At 44.1% G+C, this 20566-nt stretch overlaps 1 protein-coding gene across 5 annotated transcripts in view; it reads right to left on the bottom strand.

The window, feature by feature from the left end:
• Nucleotides 1–12434: 12434 nt before the first annotated feature.
• LOC139060876 (phosphatase and actin regulator 2-like) overlaps nucleotides 12435–20566 on the bottom strand; it is a 148042-nt gene continuing 139910 nt past the window's right edge. For all 5 annotated transcript variants that reach the window (XM_070540141.1, XM_070540137.1, XM_070540138.1 and 2 more), the window contains 2 exons: nucleotides 19713–19789; nucleotides 12435–17514 (listed from right to left, as the gene is read on the bottom strand). In XM_070540141.1, coding sequence (XP_070396242.1) covers nucleotides 17499–17514; nucleotides 19713–19789 — 93 coding nt within the window. In that variant the 3' untranslated portion in view covers nucleotides 12435–17498. The remainder of the gene's footprint in view (nucleotides 17515–19712; nucleotides 19790–20566) is intronic.

Genomic DNA, 20566 nt, shown 5'->3' on the forward strand with positions numbered 1-20566 from the left:
GTGACTTTGAGAATTATTCAAGACAACATCTGTTATGACGTAGTATTTCTGCGGAAACAAATTGCTACGAACGGGTGGATGTCTGTTTTTCCCTTAACATCTGTTATCTGTGCGATCTGTTGCTTGCATTATTAACATCTGTTATCTGTGCGATCTGTTGCTTGCATTGACGAATTGAAGTTTAGAAAAATAATAAAATACACATACGGAATGTCTGCGTGTTTTTTGCTTTAGTTCTCGCCGAAGCAAGAGAGATGTACTTCCTCTTCGTCTGCTTGTTCCCACGGTCGTGAGGTCACGTGTGCAGGTACCGAAGGAAGGAAGGAAGGAAGGAGGGAAATCAACTTCATTCAAGGTCCTGCAGGCCACGTACGAGAGCTTTGGGCTCAGACTATGCCATTTTCTATCGTGTTCCAGCGCGTGATCATGCTATGCGATGCGCTTGTTCTGCCTCAGTATTCGTGTGGCACGGAATTATACCGCTAGTCATGTGTCCTTGTGCACAGCGCGCAAAATCGTGCGCTGCGCAAAACGATAACAGCTCGCGCGTGACGCCGCCAGCGGAAGTGCGCATTACCTAAAAAAAAACGAGGAGAAAAAGAAAGTGAAGGCGGGGCCCATGACGTATGTGTCACGCGATCCTCAAAGACCGGCATGGGAGAACGCAGGGAAGGAATTTCGCTTGCGAAGGCTAGACGGGGCGAGTGGAGTCTCGCTATGCAGTGGAGCCCGCCTATGGGTTCGCGACACTGAAATATTTTTATCTCGGCTATTAATGAGCCGACTTGAGAAATTTTTGCGGAAAAACGCTCCCTAGAGGACACGTAACAACTTCCAGCGTATAACTAAATTTGCTATGGGTCCTGGCGACGGGTCATTTCAAGTCTTTGACACATACCCACTCACGCAGATTGCCCGAGAGTCAGACAGATTTTACAGATGTGTTAGGTGAATAAATTTAGAAATCCTTAATTTTGGTTATGGTGATGATGACATTAAAGCCTTTGGCATATATCCACTCATGCAGATTGGCCGAGAGTCGGGCAGTTTTACATATGTGCTAGGTGAATAAATTTAAAATCCATAATTTTTCATGATGATGATGACCTTAAAGCCTTTCTCACATACCCACTCATGTAGATTGGCCGAAAGTCAGGTAACTTTACATATGTGCTAGGTGAATAAATTTAGAAATCCATAATTTTGATGAATAAATTGAAGCTAGTAAAATCCAGGTCACCGGATATAAAAAAAGTTATACTACACGTTCGCTCGATCTGCATTCTGATGACCTGCGTCAAACGGTGAGACTTATGTTTATTTAGTTTCGCGGTAAATTCATTAAAAAAGATCGTCGCGACATATTCCGGACTCGCGCCCGCGAATGTATCCTTTCTTTTTTTTATGCGAAGCATATTACGAGGGCTCAACCCAGCTCCTCAGGCGCGGCGGTGACCATGAAATCACGTGACACCGTGACGTCACGACAGAGGAGAAGTGGCTTTGGCTCAACTCTTGCAAGACGGGCTGGGTGGGAATCGAACCAGGGTCTCCGGAGTGTGGGACGGAGACGCTACCACTGAGCCACGAGTACAACGCTTCAAAGCGGTACAAAAGCGCCTCTAGTGAATGCGGTGTTGCCTTAGAAACGCGCTGTTTCTAAGGCGTGCGTCTCTTGCTCAGGCGCACATTTCGTTGCCGCGCCGAACGCTGCTTTGCTCGACGCTCACCGCGTCCAATGCGGGGCGCGTAGTCGCTGCCCTGTAGCCCATTGTCTTACACCCCTTGGCGGGTCGACGGGAACGCTGTCGCGTTCCACTCTTGAAGGCGAAGAAGTAATGCATGAGTTGTTTCTTCGTCTAGCCGAACCAAATATAGCCAAGCAACAGCAGTTCACCAGGCTAAACAGTGGTTCAACAACTAAAATAAAGGCTAGTATGCTTCGCATCCTGGGCTTAACCTTACCTAAGCCACAGCCATTTTTTTTTACTGGTCACCGGACCTTGTAGGTAAAGCAATGGAAAGGGCTAATTGATACACGTTCATGATTACGTTTCTCCGAGTTTTACACCGGCAAAGAACATGACTAAGGACGCGGAAGGTAGCGCTTGGTCCTTCCAGGTCCATCTTCCTCTCTTTTTCTCACTGGTGTAAAACTCAGCGCAACGTAATAATCACCGGACCAACACATTTTTGGTAGTATTCGTTTACTACGTAATGCTCCCTGTAATTCGAATACTTTTTTTCAGTATTCAATTGCATGTAACCACGTTACTTTATTGACGATCGAGACATGTACCAGGCGTCTCAGCTTCGGCCACTCGAATCCGGCGGGAACTAAGCAGTGGAACATCCGCGGTCGTGTGCGCATGCGTGCGACAGTTTCGCGGACGCGCATGTTCACCCAGGTCAATCCGCGGGTGCTGACTATTTGTTTTCTCATCATAAAGCTGCACCAGGTGTTGGCAGGCGACGTGGACCGGAGCGGCATGCGATGCCCACATCGGATGTCATTCATGTCATGTCGGATGTCAATCGAAAATGGACGATTAAAGCACGAGGGCACAGAAAGACGTGGTACACACAGGCGCCGACTAATAACAGTGTTTATTTCGAGTAGAGAGAGAGAGAGAAGGAAAGGCAGGGAGGTTAACCAGACTGAGTCCAGTTTGCTACCCTACACGTGGGGAGGGTAGAGAGTGAGAGAGAGAGCATGAGTCTATACCGCACTTTCACATGCACTAGGTTAGGTGTAGGATGTCTATAGTCTGGCACTCAATTCTGTTGCCTTCAGGTAGTGAAGAAGCGCTCGAATTTCGAGTAATAGAACCACATGCTATAAGCATTATCATGTCATACCAACGCGCCCAAAACGCTGCCTTTTGAGATTTGCGCGCCGGCGCGCGCAAACCTCGGAGGCCATGGCCGCTCTATGAATGGTAGAAATGCTAGGAAAAAGAAAGTGGGTCCTGTTTCGAGTTTCCGCGTAGCATAACTGTTTTCTCGGATATTCGAATTACAATACAACCCTATCATGTCTGCAGGTTCTGTGTAAGTTGGACTTTACGGTTTTTCTGACGTATCTTAACTTGAGAAATTCAATTAGTACAGTAACTTCCTTGCGCTACAAGGAGGGCGTGCGTGGTTGGGTATGCGTGGAGTGAATTTTTGCCGAAACAATGTTGGTTCTTCATTCTCTGGCCGAAACGACGATCGACGCTAGACGCAGAGGCCGGATTTCCTGCTACTTGGGGCGGCCCTTAACACTCTCGCGTTACCGTCTTGTATTGGCGTGTTGTCGCTGGAATTCTTTTTAGAATTCCTATGTAAAACTTCTAAGGAACACCTCAAGGAACACGAATGAAAGTTATAGTTTGCTATATTTCGCATAACTACCGAGAGAGAGAGAGAAACGTTTATTTGTGGAATAGCTTACAAAGTCTAAACCTTGCTGGCCCGAGGTGGGCCGTCTCTCTGTAGTCCAGAAAGCCGCGGGCGACTGCTGCAGTTTTAGTCCGATCCACCAGGCTTCGCTGGTTTAGTGTAGCCTGTCTTCTAGGCCCGACGCAGTCTCCCACGTTTGAGTGGTTTCCTGTTGATTCAGGTTCTTCTATTCTAAGGTGCTATTCGCCGAGGCTTTTTCTTCTAGTTTCGTGGCTGTAAGCACGAAGAATAAATGCAAACCTGGCTTCTAGTTCTTTTGCAAGTCAGATTACGTAAGAAAATTTGTTGGAGTCAGTACTAGTCATAGTCACGCTCATGCTACGCGGGAAAGCTGCAGCTTCGCAAATGTGAAAATGGGCAAGTTCTTATTGCACAGGGAACATCTAGCTTTACTAACTGTAGCAGGTACCCGATTTGTTTTTCATTGCGTGCTCTAGGCTCGCTAAGCAATGGTTGTCAGGTCAGGAAGCACGCAGAAGCCTGCTCATACTTGTTTATTGCATTCGATCAGTTTTTCTGTGCAAGCAAGGGTCTAGCATGTGTTCAACTGGCACTGAATTCTCCCCGTACTTTGCTCAGTTCCTGTACAATATTGTACAATAACGAATAAGGGAACTTGCGCAGGCGGTAGAAGGTTGGTCTGAAGTCGACTGTGTGCGCTTGTGCGAGTGCAAACCCCGCACGAAAGGAAGTACCGCTCATAATATTTTGTATATATGCTGTTGAAACGCTGATGGGTAAAAGCAGCCTAACATGGGGGAAAATAATGTTGCCCTTGATATTTGCCAGAAACAATATTCAGAATGACAAGTACTCATGAACATCTATTGTTTGAGACATTGTTAATATAGCCAAGACTTTGGATAAAAAAAAATAAGTCAACCCAACAGAAGCTTCCATCTTCACTGATGCTGTAATATATGCAAAAAAAAAGAAAAGAAAATTCAGCAACGACCAAAGCGCAAATTTTGCGTCTTTTCATTGAGGCGCTAGCAGCACTGGAGTCTAATTTCAACGATACCTCCAGTAGAAATTCTATATTTTGCAGATTCCCCATGCTGCCAAAAATTGAAAAACGGTTAAAGTTCAGTCGTCGTCTCAGGAAGTGCATGGCACTGTTAGTAGAATAATTCAAACAGAAATGTTTAACATGTACAGAAATTGTAGATCAAATTGATTCCTACAGTCACGGTAATGAAAGAGCATGTTTCGACACTCAATCATTATTTCTAGATCGCAACTGTTGCAGAGATTTTAGTGTCACCTATTTCGCCCGCTTCAGGAATTTATCTGTGTTAACTTGCTCGAAGAAAGTGCCCTCATGTATATATATCCCAAGACTTTGAACAATATAGGGTAACAGGCTTTTAGATTGGACTAGGGTGGTTGGTTGAGCTAGTTGGCAATTCATGATCAAAAATAACGTACAGCGCGAAGGAGAAGGACTGCGATAGACGACATACAGATTGATACAGACAACATTTAGATTGGATTGGATATCCTTCTTCGGTGGCATGTACCCACTGCAGGGGCCTGGTCAGCATTTGGATGGTATTAGGAAGATGTCGGTATTACAAAAACTGGCAAAAGTGTCATCTGGAAACAGATGGAAATGGTACAGTCGCCTGCACTCGCTCACATCATCACAGGTGTACGGGAACGAGGTAAACGTGTTCGCAAATAAAATTTAATTTGTCGCAAAATTTGACGCAGCATTCTTAAAATCGCAAAATGACCCCAAATTCATAATGCTTACAAAATATTCGAGAATAGTTGGCAGGTATACCTTAAGGCATCTAACAGGGTCTCACAATCTCTCATCTTCAACAAGCAGAAACCTAGCCAATGTAAGTCATGATATGCAAGTTCGTATAGAGTTTTCTTCCGAATAAACATTTTTCATCATTTCGTTACTTCGCAAAATAGGCGTTCACCAAAACCGAGGAAAAATGTTATGCCTTGCATAACTATGCCACAGCAGTATGTGCATATACAAATGGCGTTCGCAAAATTCGTAAAATCGGCGTTTAGGTGCAAGACTGCACACGCATGCAAACACACACACATACATGCAAAAAAAAAGAAATGTAAAGAACGAAAGCACACCCCATCAGCACGCACGATTCAGAAGACACGACACCTGGTGCTTGAATTTCTCTTTATTAAACGCACACTCCCTGCCAAACAGCAGACTGCAACACACCCTGCTAGAGTCGTAAAGAGCCTAGGAAACTTTTACCTCGGGCAACTCTGGCCATTTTTTAAAAAAAATTTGCAAGAGATAAAAATCAGAAACAACAGAAGAAATATTGCCAGAGAGCCTTGTGTATCGCTCGCAGTGCTGCTTACTCGCGTGTCCCTTTCTTTCCACTTTTCTTTTTTCTTTCGAGTAAAGCATTGAGCTCACATCCTCGTTATGATATACAGTCACGACAACTTCGCGCACACCGCCACATAACACCGCGCGCAGGCGTTTTCAGTGCGACAGCTAAGAGCATGCCACACTCGCTAGGGAAGTCAGAAAATGTCCACTCTGCAAGCACGTCCCGACGACACGTACACGTGGTGACGTCAGTCCTTCTCGCGACTTCTCGTAAGCTATACAGAGGACGTCAGGCGCACAAAGTCTCTCCCGTCACACGCGCGCGATAGATGCCACCGCCCAGTCATGCAAAAGTCTACCGACTACACACGCAGTACTATGGCATACTTGTAGTGCTACCGCCCATGATTTGAACTGGAACAAGAACCTCGGCAATCTCGGAACAAACGTGTCGCTGCCGGAGGCCTTATTCGCAGTAAATACCTAAAATGTTAAAAAGAAAAAACGAGAGAAGCGATCACAAAAGTGTCAGCATGGGCCATGTCTACAGATGCCTCTTATGGTGCGTTCTGTCTCTCAGCCATTCATGCGACACTATTTTTTTTTAATATTCCGACACTATTTGCATAATTGCAATATCATCAATGACAATTCGCCTCGATCAACACGTGGCGAGAGAAAATAATTGTTCACTTTTTATACATAGCTCGCAATAGAATGTCGACGACTGCATTATCAACACAGTTAAAAAAAAAAAGAAAGCGTTCCTGGGTTATTACGAGGCAAAAGCACGATCTGATTACGAGGCACGCTGTACTAAGAGGTGACACTGGATGAATTTTCACCCCTTGGGTCCTCAGGTAATGCACTGCATGAGCGTTTTATGCATTTCCAACCCGTGACCTTGTACATTTCAGTTTCATTTCTTTTTTTTTAGTTTGGAGCTGGCTAAACTTTGTCGAGCAAGGCTTATGCACAAGGTCTTGTCCACACAAACCATGGGCGACAGTTGCAATAGGAAGTTGACAATGTGGCGCACTGCTACATACTGACGAAAACAAAACACCGAAATCGCACATGGGTAAAGGCGAAATGAAACCCTTGGTCCTCTGTAACGAATGAGTCAGTGATGTCGACTTGTATAGTTCGGTACAGGCATGTTTTACAAGTAATGTGGCATCGAAAATATACGAGCGCCCTGTCGGAAGTACGACTGGCCTTATACGTTCACGTGTCTGTACCGCTGAGTAGAGATCGGTGGCCTGTATACCTCGCATTGTTGCGATATCGTTGCACTTACTGATCATACCGAAATAGTGAGAGTATTTTTAAGCGAGTGAGTTAACCTTGCTTTCAAGCTCGCCTTTTCGCAGTCTGTGCGCCGAACGATTAAGTGACTGAAACGCTAAGTCTAAAAGGGCAGATGAAAACTTTGTAATCTATGGTGTGATTATTACATACGGTGATAATGATGCGGATAACGTATTTGCACTGTGATCGAAGAGGTCCATAAAAGCACTGGTCAAAGTTTTTTCTCTAGTTGCTCATGCCATCTCCCGTTCTTTTCTTTCTGGTTCCCATAATTAGCAACACTGTCTTAAATATTTCAGTCCTATACCGAAATTGGGAGTTGCATGTCTGGCCAAACACATCCTGAGAAAAGCTTAAACAGATGAGCGACAGGCGTTTGAACAAAATTTCGCTTGTGTCCTTCACGTTAACCAAAGATCATGTCCCAGTCACATGACCTCGACGTTTCCAAGCAAAGTGTCATTCAAAATGCAGCAGAGATTTCTACGACCAATGGCATAACGCTTTCACAGCAGGCATCACAATGACGTTCGCACGACGCTGAGCGCTAATGAGGGCTGGCGCCTCCGCACGAAAGTGATTTTGCTAGTGCCATGCTTATATATATGGCTGTCAGGGTCATGTATTGGCATCGCTCCATGCTACGGCCATTCGTCTGTCCGCAGCGTCCGAAGCTGTTTTAGGGACCCATGAAAGGTTACGGCGTTTTTACACCTATACAGATGTCGGTTTGCAAAGTGACAGTGCAGTTGGCTGCAGCACCGCCGTCTGTACATAAATAGAGCTTCTCAATGTTCTGGGGGTCGTAAAATAGCTGTGAAATCTCTGAGAAAAGAAATGTCATTTTCCCTGTGCATCTTTCTGGTGTGGAAAGGCAAAGGAGGGACCGCAAAATAAAGACTATTGCAGAAACGTGCTTCTTGCGAAGTTCTGCATAGAAGAATAGCTGCCTCTCACACAACTTGTGCATGGTCCATCATACACCGGCATTAAGCTTGTAGAAGCCGAGATAGGCCTCACGTTATACATGCTACAAGCGCATGTTCGACAGATATGCGCACTTCGCGGAATCGCCAGCAGCATAAGAGCTCCAAAACTACAGCCTTTGGCATTCATATGTGGCAGAAAATCCGAGTACAATAAGGCTACAGGCATCGGGCTGTGAAACGGCTCAAAACAGGATTGCTTTGTCGATTACCTAATCCACTACACGGCTACATTCACTTCAGCTTTGTTTAACGAGAGAGAGACCAGGAGCCACTGTAGAAAGTAGAGAGATTTAGACATATGATTCATCTCACAGGTCTTGACATGACCAGGTACGGCCAGACTGGCCGGCAGCTCCACGTCTATTGAACCCACTGTCAAGGTTACTGCATTCAACGAATAGCCACACCCAGTTGTTTTGGCATCAGGTCAACATGCTAAATGTAGCGAGTTCGCATTCATCGTCAGTCCATCTTATGTCCACTGCAGGAAGAGCGAGGTCACATCTCTCAGGGTAAAATATCGAACTTCTGTGTGTTATTAAACATAAATATACAACTACACGTCTGAGCCAATGTTGCTTATCAACCACACTAAAATAAGTACAACGTCACTCAGATACAAGCATTTCTTGTTATCGAATGGTCTAGCTGCACCAACTCTTTTCAAAGTAAAGCCTGAAATTAAGCTTGCTTTCTGCTATGACCACATAGTGAATGTTGGTTTATGCGAGCATGTAAAGATACACTATGCATACTAGTACATGGCCGTGAAATCACCAAGAGATAGCAACGACAGTGACTTCTGGAGCAGTCTTCTACAGTCACCACTACTGAATGCCTAGCTCTAATGCAAGGGAAGAAACACTTCAAGTCATGCGCACCAACATCCTCGAAGTTCCTAAACTAAGATTAGATGTCATCACAAGGACTCTGCTGTCCTCATGTGTGAGCTTAATAACCATTTCTACTTATCACACTCGATGCGAGATTAAGAGTATAGTTGGCTAATGTTACATACGTCATAGACAAGAGTTATAAAGATCATTGAGCATTCTCTAGTTTACGCTAAAACCCCCCGACCTTTGCTTCTTGCCTCCGAGCACAGTCTTTTCTTTTTGGTTGAATAATGCAGCAGCAATGCTGCAGCAGCAAAATTCAGAGTGCAAACGCTAACTGAGCGATGTTATAAATGGAAGCAAAATCTTGCATTGACCAGAATGCAACAAAGCAGCACGCTGGCTTAACCACACGTTTCTTTACTTCCAAGTATTTTTTACCCTGCATTGCCCAGGACACGAGTGCTCTGTTAAATTCCGCAACAATCATTCACCACCTTGTCATATTTGAAACCTTCTCCAATTGGTTTAAAATGCTAACAAGCCAGACAGTGACAGCATCGGCGTAGCTTCCTAAGAAAAATTACTCAGTCGCTAGTGTCTATGAGAGTTGAAAGCATTGCAGTTTAACCATCATGGGAGTGATTAGCACATGGATTGTCCAATGTTTGTCCTGGCTTCAAACGGCCTCGCACAATTATAATCTCAAACAAAACAGTGCATTATAACTGCAACAATTCACAATGGCAAAGTGCAATAAAGCTACCAGAATGTCCGAAGCCACCACTACTAAGACCAGACAAAACTACGTCCTAATCATTGTGCCCATGGTAGCTGAATGATCATGGCGCCAGAGTTTCTTCCAGTAATTTTAGTAGGAAGTTCCATGGCTTCCACAATAGTGTTTCTGATGCCAAATGACACAAGTGGAAAAATTTCTATCTGGATTCCAATGGCTCTTATAAAGAACTACATGAAAGTTTGTTCATGTGAGGAAGAAACTATGCAACAGATACAATTAGCAATACTTTACCAAGCCATAATTAGAAACCACGTAAACAATTTGTAACAAAATCTTGGCTCCAGATGCACGACAAGACATTTGATGTACATCACGTGAAGTATGACTTGGCATCAGCTGGCAGACACTAAGTACTTTCACTTCATCAGTGTTCATTTGTTGCTATGCATCTTGGGCACTGCAGATACTATGTACTTGTTGCTTCAGTAGTGTTGATGTGTTGTTACACCCCTTGGGCACTCTATAGTGCTTACTTGAACTTTCATTACAAAGAAACTTGCAAAGGTGTCCTAACCAACACGGCAAAATTTCCTCATCAATAATGCTTAAATAATGGACATTATTGTCTCACATGCAATACACTGGGCATTGCAGGGTTAACTTGGCCACTGCGACTAGTACGTGTATTACATACTCTCCATTCGATTCAATGGCAATTCAAACAGAACACAAGAGTTTAATAAATTGCTGTTCTAAACATTCCCTTCGAAGAAGGCAAAGCTTCTACCAATCGCCTGTGGTTTTAGTGCTACAATTTGCACTATAAACTAGGCTTATTTGGTTGCCAAGTGCATGTAATGAATGTTATGCAGAGGAGCATCGGGTATACAGAAGTTGTCGGGCTAAGCCGCTAGCTCATTTGCACTCAAACTTCGTGCAGGGGCGGCATTTCGAGGTGAATGCATTCCAATACCTCGAGCAGGCGCAACACCTGCCTGTTTAGATTTCCTTAGAAGTATCTGTCACCTATGGCGAGAGGCCAGATAAAGAAAAAATGGTACTTTGTAGAAACAGAACAGTGGTGCCATTTCTCGTGGTACAGGTCAAACAGTGCACACACTGCATTTCAGTTTAAAATGACATATGGCACTACTGTTAAATAACACTGAGTGTCCCTTCATAGGGATCTATGGAGACACAAACTTGCACAACATTCGGTAGAACACCACAACATGTGCAGTCATTTTCCTAATATGTAACAAGAGAAACTAACAGAACAATCTTGAGCAGCTACTGATGCAAATAAGTACCTGTAATGCTTTAGGCTGCTGGTAACACCTAACGAGCTGCACAAGGAATGAGCCAGCGGCCGTACAACCCGTGCCCTCCTTCAGCAGCAAAGACCTGTCCAACTACACATTTGCAAAAGCTTGGGGCCCCCAATTAAGCTCGCACTTACAACAGCAATATACAGCCAGGAGACGACAATGCAGATGCCTACACTAAGGCACAAAGACGTTGTGTTTGCCACATTGAAGCACACCTACAAGCTTTGAAGCAGGGTATTGAATTGGGTATGAAGCACAAGCGCGGTCATCACGTCTTTGTGCAAGGCATCAACGTCCCGCACTGTTCAGCAATGTACACGCCTATAAGTGCAAAAAGAGAATAGAAATGTTTTTGATGAGAAAAACTGTTGACAGGTTTTCTCATCGGCCTGTTCTTTCAAAACCACTCAATTACCTGCCGACCTTGCTTGCATCCAAAACCAGAAGGGCAACAAACAAACTTATAATTGACTTTAGATACACTCGTCATTGAACTGCTGGGCCTGAAAAGCGAAGAGTCCAGAGTTTACGCAGATCGAGATACGAGGAATGCAAAGGCACTCAAAAGCTTATTGCCCAACGATGGTGAATGAGCGCTGCACAATGCCTCTCGGTCTTCAGCAGCTGAATTACCTGCTCGTTAACTGGAAGTGGGCTTTGGGAGCTGCATACATGGTTTTCCACTGACATCAGCTCACGCTGCCTGAGACCTGCTCATTTCCCATCTAAATGAAGTTTTCCCAACAAAGTCCAGCATTTACGATAAGCGCAACAGCATGCTTTTTGAACTGCAAGAGGGGAGGAGTCATTAACTTAACTTTAACTTAACAGATTACTTACTGTGGGTGCAAAGGTAACTGCAGATGTTCAGTACACTGGGATAATTAATTAGAAGAAAACCAATACAAATTCCCATTGTCTCTGCTACAATAAGAGTTTAGCCCAACTTCAATGTCAACCACTTTTGCATGGCACAAGACAACTGCGAAGGAAATGTGGACATTTGATTCCAAAAAAAGCTTGCCCAGATAGATAATCTAGCCAACTTACAAGACGCTCTCCAAGAAGACCAATTTTTCAATAATCTCGGCACTGAGTGTACTGTTTGAACACCCGGAATATTTTCCTAGGTAGGGTGAAGTGGTGCCGGCTTTCAAGTCTGAGGCCATCGCAGTTCACGGGTAACATTGCCCACCGCGTGTGTGACCAGAATGCAAGGAGCAAAGCCTTTAGTCATTCATCAGCCTGTGTGTCTCAGGATTACCTATATCTCTGAACAGAGGCAACCATAAAACCACAGTAGAATGCCTGTTGCATAGAGCAAGATGTCAGATAAACACGTTCCATGCACAATTAGAAGCCAATTCCTTCCCAACATTCTGAAAGACAGATGCATGGCATGCTAACGGAATGCACAAAGGAAAACAAAAAATAAAACAACAAAACGTGAACTGCAACATCTATCGTCACTTTTTTTTATTCACATCCAAAGGCGTTCGTCAGTCCATTGCCGCTTTAAAAGCAGTGCCTTCAATTTCTATGGAAAAAAAAAAAAAGTGTAAAGCATGCACTAAAACCTCTTTTGTGGTAGAGAAATAAACAGCACAAGTTTGGGCTTTAGACAACACCTGGGCTAAGTGGAAAAAAAAAAAAGTTGCACCGTATAGACAATTTCTAGAAAGAGCTTGTGTCACCATCGTGGCTGTTAGGCAAGGTCAATTTGTAACTGAAACAACCAATGTATGGTACTATGGCTGATTAATTTATTAAACGACACTAAAAGAACCAGTGGGTTAGTTTAGACTGACAGCGAAGTTTTTCGAAACTCTACATTTCCTTGGCCAACGAAAATATGGCTGCTAATTGTCGAGAAAATGGAAAGAATCAAATAACAGAGCACTAACGTGTCATGGCACCTTACGACTATCACTTTTTAAGTTCTGTGACGAGCTAATTCAAACAGGTGAGATGATTGGTCATAAAGTACCGGGTCCGGCAGTTCACTGCACAAATTCCCTTTCAAAGATGCACAATGGTGTCCCAATTTCTCATCTGTAATTTTACAGCCTGGCTGTGTCAACAATGACATTTGCGACATCCCAAATTTCACAGCGTTTTGGGACATCTGCACTGTTTTCATTCACAAGTCCCTAAAAGCTCCTATTTAGAGCAATTAAGTCCCTCCATATAAGGAACAGAGATACACAACAAAAATTCAGATATCACAAAGTGAACCTAAATACACCTTGGCAATATGAGCATGAAGCAAATATATGCCTATAATGAATATTGTGTATAATGAATTATTTCCGCATTACACGCGGCTATGTTACAACGTGGTTAGACTATGCAGTAATTATTAGTGAAGGATTTATAAGACCACTGGAAGGCATTGTCAGAATCTATGACGCCGTGAAGGGGTGGAGCCAGTGTGAAAATTTAAAAGTTGGTTTTGTAGCATAATTTTGTTTTGCTGGCTTACGAAGCTTTGGCCCACAGCAACACTGATCCAATTTGTCACTGCTGGGTGCACAATCTACAAATCTATGTGACGTCAGTACTTCCCTACCATGCATAAATGATCTTGCAAATGTTTTTGACATTTCACTGGCATGCGAACTTAAGGACACCATGTACAAAAGTGTTTGGGGGAAGAAACTTTTCGCATTACAGCCTAAGATGGTGACACGCACGGTCAGAAACCTAAAATGGTCTACACCGTGTGGAAAGAAAACAAAACAAAACAAATCCCCCAAATTTATCAACAATGAACAAAACAAGTCGAAAAAAAAAGAAAGAAGGCATTTGCACATGTACAATATTTACACAGCCTTGTTCGCAACCTATGTACAGGGCCAACTAAGGTTTCCTAATCAATTAAAATAGCCGTAAAAATCCATTCGCACAAATCTACACTACATAGAAGGCAAGAGACCTTTCACAGCCTTGCGCGCTTTGGCATGTGACAAGACCAACAGGCGCGTACGAGATAATCGAAGGAACACCGAGACGTGCACGATACAGATACATGTATGTATATATGTATATATATACAGGTGCCAAAGCAAAAACGCATGCCCGACACTTATGTACATCCTTCATTCACTTGCCTGAGCAGCAGAACCTTGTCAGAACAGGACTACATGCACACGGCCTCAACAACAACGACAAAGGAAAGGAAGGAATTAAGTGGCTTCATTTGTTCCATTGCTCGCCAGTGTTCTGTTCCAAGTCCAAGTTCTTGCGAGTGACACAAAGAACCTCGTAAAACGACAAGAACACAAGCTAAACTTGCCTCTGTGTCGATGTTTCTTCTAACGCCCTTATCAAGCATTGCATAGAGTAATGCCAAGCTATTCCCTCAAACCTTGAATTAAAGAAAAAAAAAAATATGCGGGAAGCATACCAAGCAAACATCAAAGGCATTGCTGGTGTTTAAAAAAAAAGTGCTTCAGAAGTGTGGGTTTGCATTAAGTAGACAGTACAAACTACTGAAAGTCTCACTGACACAGCAATCCGGTAGAAGTAGCTCTTGCATCTCTTGGATCGTTTTTGAAGAAAGGATTGGGTACGGGCAATTGTTTTTGAAATTCTGCCTAGAGATCTTCCATAATGCATTTTGTTTATTAATAACATGTCTTGATTCGATACTTTTCTATTTTATCTGTGCAAAGGCAGCAAGTGATTCGTCTGCAGCAATGCTGGACAGATGTGGATTTTGGCATAGTGGTGCCATCTGTCTTCAAGAGCATAAAAATGCTTTGCATCCAGTCTTTTCCAAACACCCACAACGTCATTATCCTTTCAGTTGAAATAACAGGCTATTACCGCATCCAAATATGAAAACCAAAACAATAGTCACCTTGAGAAAACACACCTGAAGTGCATCTTCGGGCAAACTAACAACCATTTTACAGCTGGAAGAGCTATTTTTACCGGGGTACCTATCAATGCAGCATTTGGTGAGAAAAGGACTTTGAGGCAAGTAGGCAAGAGAGCGACACTACAGTACTTGCCGGGCGTGTCTAGAAAAAAAAAAAAGGAAGCTGGGCATATTTGTTTTTCGTGGCACATTGTTTGACACTTGGTCGTGAAGACTGCAATGCTGCCAGATCATTGCAATACTCTCTTAAAACCTGCACCCAATGCAACCAAATCACAGCTACAACGGTGCCTTTTGCACAAAGCCCTATGAAACATTGACCGGTGCGCACTGCCTTCTGGCGAATACCTCAGGCACCAAATTGACTGGCTGGGAGCGAAGATATCTCGACAACCACCCACATGCCAACGTGAAAATTTCCGCAAACCACTTCTAGTTGCACAAAGTTGAAGCAATGGGAACATTTTCAAATAAAATTTGCGTAGCACGAGTAACAGACACCTGCTTTACCTGTCGCTCTACCATTCTGCATCATCAAGACGCAAAGTGACAAAGTTGACTCGTACGCAAGCCGATGTACAGCCTCGGTAGCTTTTCGCAACACAATTAGTACTTGTAACACGAGCAACTGTCAAAAAGAAGAAGAAGAAGAAGAAGAAGAGCACAAATGTAATGAAGCGAATTTCAGAGGTGATGAAATGATGAAACTGATGCAGTACTTGTTCTGAAAGATGTGGCGCATAACACATCCGGCAGGGTGTCAACAGCAACTAATGGCAACTTATAACACGAGCAAGCACGTACAGACATATGCGTACACGACACGTAGGTAGGTGTACATACATACTTGCCGGATGATAAACGGCAACTCGTACATCACATAAGCGGCGCTACGCGATTTGCTTGCTTCCCAAGAATAGTTTTTGAAAACTAGCGAAATAGAGAAAACACCAGGAACAGCCAACAACAAACAAACAAACAAACAAAACGTCAACGTTCCTCCACACAGTAGAGACGCTACACCTCCTGACAGGCCTTCACAAGCACTAAAAAGCGAGAAAACAAATTTTTTTCCATCTGCCACTAAAGGTTGCAGAGCTCACAGGTGCAAAGTCGCAAGGACAAGCCCTTTTATCGCGACTAAAGAGTAAAGGAGATTAAAAGAATAATAACAAAGACTAAAAGGATATTAAACACAACAAGGCTGGCCGAATATAACGGGAAAACAACATGCACGATTCAAAACCCAATAAACGACAGAGAAAAAAAAAAGTACATGCACACACACACACACACAGCACATGAAGCAGCAGTCTTCCATGACACGCAGAGAACTGGTGCAGCTTTTGTCATGTGACTTGGTGGCGGGGGGGCGTCGCAGCACAGCTGGCATAACGAGTCTGACGTGGCGAACAAGAAAAAGAAAAAAAAAAACCTCATTTTTCCACTCTCTGCAGGTGCAGGACTTGACATAGAGGCAGAGAGAAAAACGAACAAAACAATAAAGCCGTTGCCGACGACACGATAGCCCCAGCTTGTTAGGTCCAGCCTGAGGAATTACGTGAAGGGTTGCACGGGGAAGCCGAGGACGCGACAACACCCGCACTGATGAAGAACGGCACAAAAGAACTGGTGACTTGCGTGCCCGACCTCTGGGGAACGCCTTACTACACTTGGCGGTCACAGAAAACACCCTTCATGGCTCCCGTTGTTTTTTCGGTCCTTGAGGGTGGGAGACGGCACCGGGAACAGGGACATGGTGCGACTTGAATGCTGCGGTGCAACACGAAGTGCGTGATCGGAGCAGCTGGTGAAGAGAGTCGTGGGCAGGTGAGATTGGGTCAGCTTTCCCGTTTTCGCAAACGTATTGAAAAAAAAAAAAAAAGGCAGCGGGAGGCAACATATGAAACTGAAATTGGAAGAGCCCTGCCAAGACCAGGAGGGCAATGCAACCATCCGGCATGCCCAATGTAGATATAAGACGGCAGCAATCCTTCAATTTTTCAAAGTTTTTACTGGCCTTGGCCTCTGGGACTGTCTTCATGCAGCAGGCTTCTCCACGTCATCGCGTCACCGAGGTGCTGGCTAGAGCTGATGACAAGTTGGTCTGTCCTGCCTTCTCAGCAACCACTTCGAAGTCATGGCCGCATGGTTGCAACGCTAGGGATACAGTTGCGCTATCACACTGCAGCCGCGACTCCTCAAGCACACAAAGCAGTCCTGTGCAGACCTAACTGCTCGCATTCCAGCCGTAGAGCAACTCTTGCTTCGTGCAACTTCCTTGCACTGCCGGTGTTGACAAAGCTTCCTCTAGAAATTTCTTGGATGCGAAGTTCCATCTTCCTGGGCATTGATGCTCACCCTGATTGGGTCCCTTCGTTGCCTAATGGGGGGGAGGGGTGCTTACTAGCAAAGCTTGCATTTGAAGTAAGGATGCCTGCGAATCTCCAATGCTGATCACACCTTGCCCCTCACCGGATGCCTTGTTCCCAACAGGCGCGTCTGGGTGTCAGAAACGTGGTGCGCAGCCCAGCTGTGACCACCGACACTGGAGACGTTGTCGCGGGAGTGACCTTGGACAAGGCGCCAAGTCCCTTTGCCCTTGACCGGGCTTGTTCAGTTACCATGAGGGCAGATGAGCTTCAAGGCCTGTGAAACCTGGAAATCGATTAATTTTTAATTTTTTTGAAAAACGAGGATGATGCCGTCGTAAGAAGCTGCATCAACCAGCACCTTGAGTACGCAATCGCCTCTATTCTTAATTCACTTCTCTGCGCGGCACATTTGCACAACTACTAACGGCAGTTACGATCAACGTCTCTGGTGCATGGTGTCACCACGTGAGCCACGTATACATTTTCCATTTCATAATGCAAGCAACCAACCAAGATTGTACACACTACACTGCCGTTAGTTGGGCAAACTGCCTTTCAGGCAAGCTAGGTTCTTCAATAACGAAAAGTGTCTGTTGTGTAGTACCGTTTCCTATAAAAATTACAAGAAAGAGCTCTGGTGTTGCGTTCATTCTGCCACCACGGGAATGCTGGGTAGTATACATCAATTTGTCTAGCCTCTGAGCTCATGGCTTCGGACAATCCTGTGGCGTTATTTACTGAGATTTAGCTGCCCAACTTTTAGGTATCCTCAGAAACAGAATAAGGCAATATGCTTCGTAGTACGTGCATAATTCTTTCTAATTGTTGAACTCACTATGGAATAATTAATTTAAATTGATCAACTTGCATTGGGAATGGAACCTGCAGGCTTACATGCTCAGCTGCAGGAATGGCCTAGCCACAGAGCCACCATTGTGGTTATTATGTAAAAAAACACAAAGGCTTCGCGTTAGCGTAACGCGATAATGAGTGAAGAAAACAAAATCGCTCCTCCAACTGTTTACTACAGTAAAGCCTGATCAATTTGGATTTCATGAGACCAAAGAAATGTCCAATTATTGAATAAATCAAGAAAACAGCCCACAAATGCTTACCACGTCAACCTGCCTTTACTTACTCAATAGATCCACAACCCCTGCTTCAACATAAACTATGCACCGCTTAGTTTCCATGGGATGCCTGCACTGCTTTTGCTCTTTTTTGTTGTAAGCAGTCCACTTCCGTTAATTTGACAGTGGTTAATTTCACTTTTTGGTTAACTAGATTCTGAACGAAGGCACCGGCCTCCACCCATGCGTGTTCTATGGGCCCAAACTTTCCTTATTTCGATCCTACGCTTAGCCTTTACCAGTCAGCATGCACACACCAGACCTTTACAGTGAGCCCAATAGTGACCTCATTTAGTGGTAGCGTTTGTGTCAGTGGAAGTTAGGGGAAAGTGCATGCGTTGAAGACATGTCATCGCCCGTTGAAAAATGCCTATTTTCATCCTGCCCTGAGAAACCTTTCAAGATAACTGTCTGATTTTACAGTATTTACCCAATTCTAATGCACACTTTTTTTTTTTTCAAGAAATGTGGGCCTAAAATTGCTTGCAGGTGTGATCAGATACGAAACCAAAACCACCTTTGAGGCGTACATGTGCTTTACTGAACAACACCAATTTATTGTGGCAAAGCTGACCTTAGGAAACCAGCCAATAATGTGCAACACATATTTGACTTGCTCACCTTGCTAAAAAATCGAGTGCTCATTATATCTCTACTTGTTTATGAGTTATGTCATTTCTATGTTAGCTGTTTACTCTGGACACATAGAACGCAGGCGCACATTTGAGTTCGGAGCGAGTTAGAATCTGTTCAAGTACTGCCACATGAATCAGCAATGTGTTTGGGTGTTTGTTCGGCACCTTGTTTATTTGAGCCGCTGAACAATTTGATCGATTTTGTTGGTCTCGTCAGGGTCAAAGTAACGGGAGTCGACCGTACTTTCGGCCCTCTGTGAGTGGCACGTTCCGAGGATTGTCAAAATTAACGGGGGCGCAGCCAAATACAACTGAATCACTGAGAGTTTGATGCCTTTAAATAATGCATGCGCTTGCCGGGATCAGTGGGCAAGCGTGAATAAGCCGATTTTCCTCTGAATTAACGAGGGTCGAATTAATAAGGTTTTCCAGTACGTTATCCCAGTCAATTGTTTTATACAAAGTGAACAAACAAAAACAGCTCACGTGACACACAGACAGACCTGGAAACGCTAATTCCTTGCATGGCACAAATACAGACAGCAAACTTTGCACGCACGTCTCCAAATCTTGCCATGGCTTCTGTGTTAATAAACTAATTCGTCGGCTGGTTATGAACACTGCAAACAATAGCACGCTAGTCAAAGTCATGGCCACCAGCCGAGAGTGTCATGCAGGGCAGTGCTGGAATAAGACTTCCCGAGTGCCTGACCTACCTAGTGAGGTGCCTGCTGTCTTCATGAACCTCCATCTCCATGCTTTTGAATTCATTCAGTTCTTTCCTAATGGCCGCCTGCGCAACCAAACACCAAAGTGCGTTGAGAAACAGTCAATGACACAAAATCTGCATCGTGTACAGAGTGGTCTAGAAGCGCATTTGACAGTCCTTAAATATAGTTGAACCTCAATAGTACAAATATGGAAATAATGAATTGTCGGATATAACGACGTAGATATAAAATTCGCACATATTGTATTTTACAATATTGGTGCGTGCTTATAATATGAACATCAGATAATGAAGTTATTACAGGGTCAGATGCAACTTGTACTAATGAGGTTCAACTTGGTAAGGAATGATGCGACAATTGTGAGATTTCCGCAAGTCCAATCAAGGCAGTCAGTCTCAAGACGAGTAATTATGAAACTTACACTAATCAACATTCTGGCAGACAGCGCGAGACAACTGACCTTAATGCAAAACTTGCCAAGCTTGCAATCCAATAAGTTCCTAACGCTTCCAGACTTCCAAAAAGCCCAACGTGACCAATTTTTCGCAACCCAATGAACTCCCGCCAATATTGCCCAGAAAACCAAAACGTAACTGCCGAAGAGTGAAACTGTCGTACCCTTAGCAGACACCCACGAGTGATGCTAATGTTTCAGCCGCACAGTTGAGCGAGTATGAAGAGAGCGTCCTCATCAAGCCCATCACTTTCCCGATAGTACTATCATCATCTCATAGTACCATAGTATCATCATCATAGTACTTCATCAAAAGAACTGAAGCCGTTACAAGCACAACCACTGCTGGAGGTGCACTTCTGGTTCTAACTTCTGCATCTTTTCG

This window comes from Dermacentor albipictus, chromosome 6, assembly GCF_038994185.2.
Source record: "Dermacentor albipictus isolate Rhodes 1998 colony chromosome 6, USDA_Dalb.pri_finalv2, whole genome shotgun sequence".
Classification (NCBI taxonomy): domain Eukaryota; kingdom Metazoa; phylum Arthropoda; class Arachnida; order Ixodida; family Ixodidae; genus Dermacentor; species Dermacentor albipictus.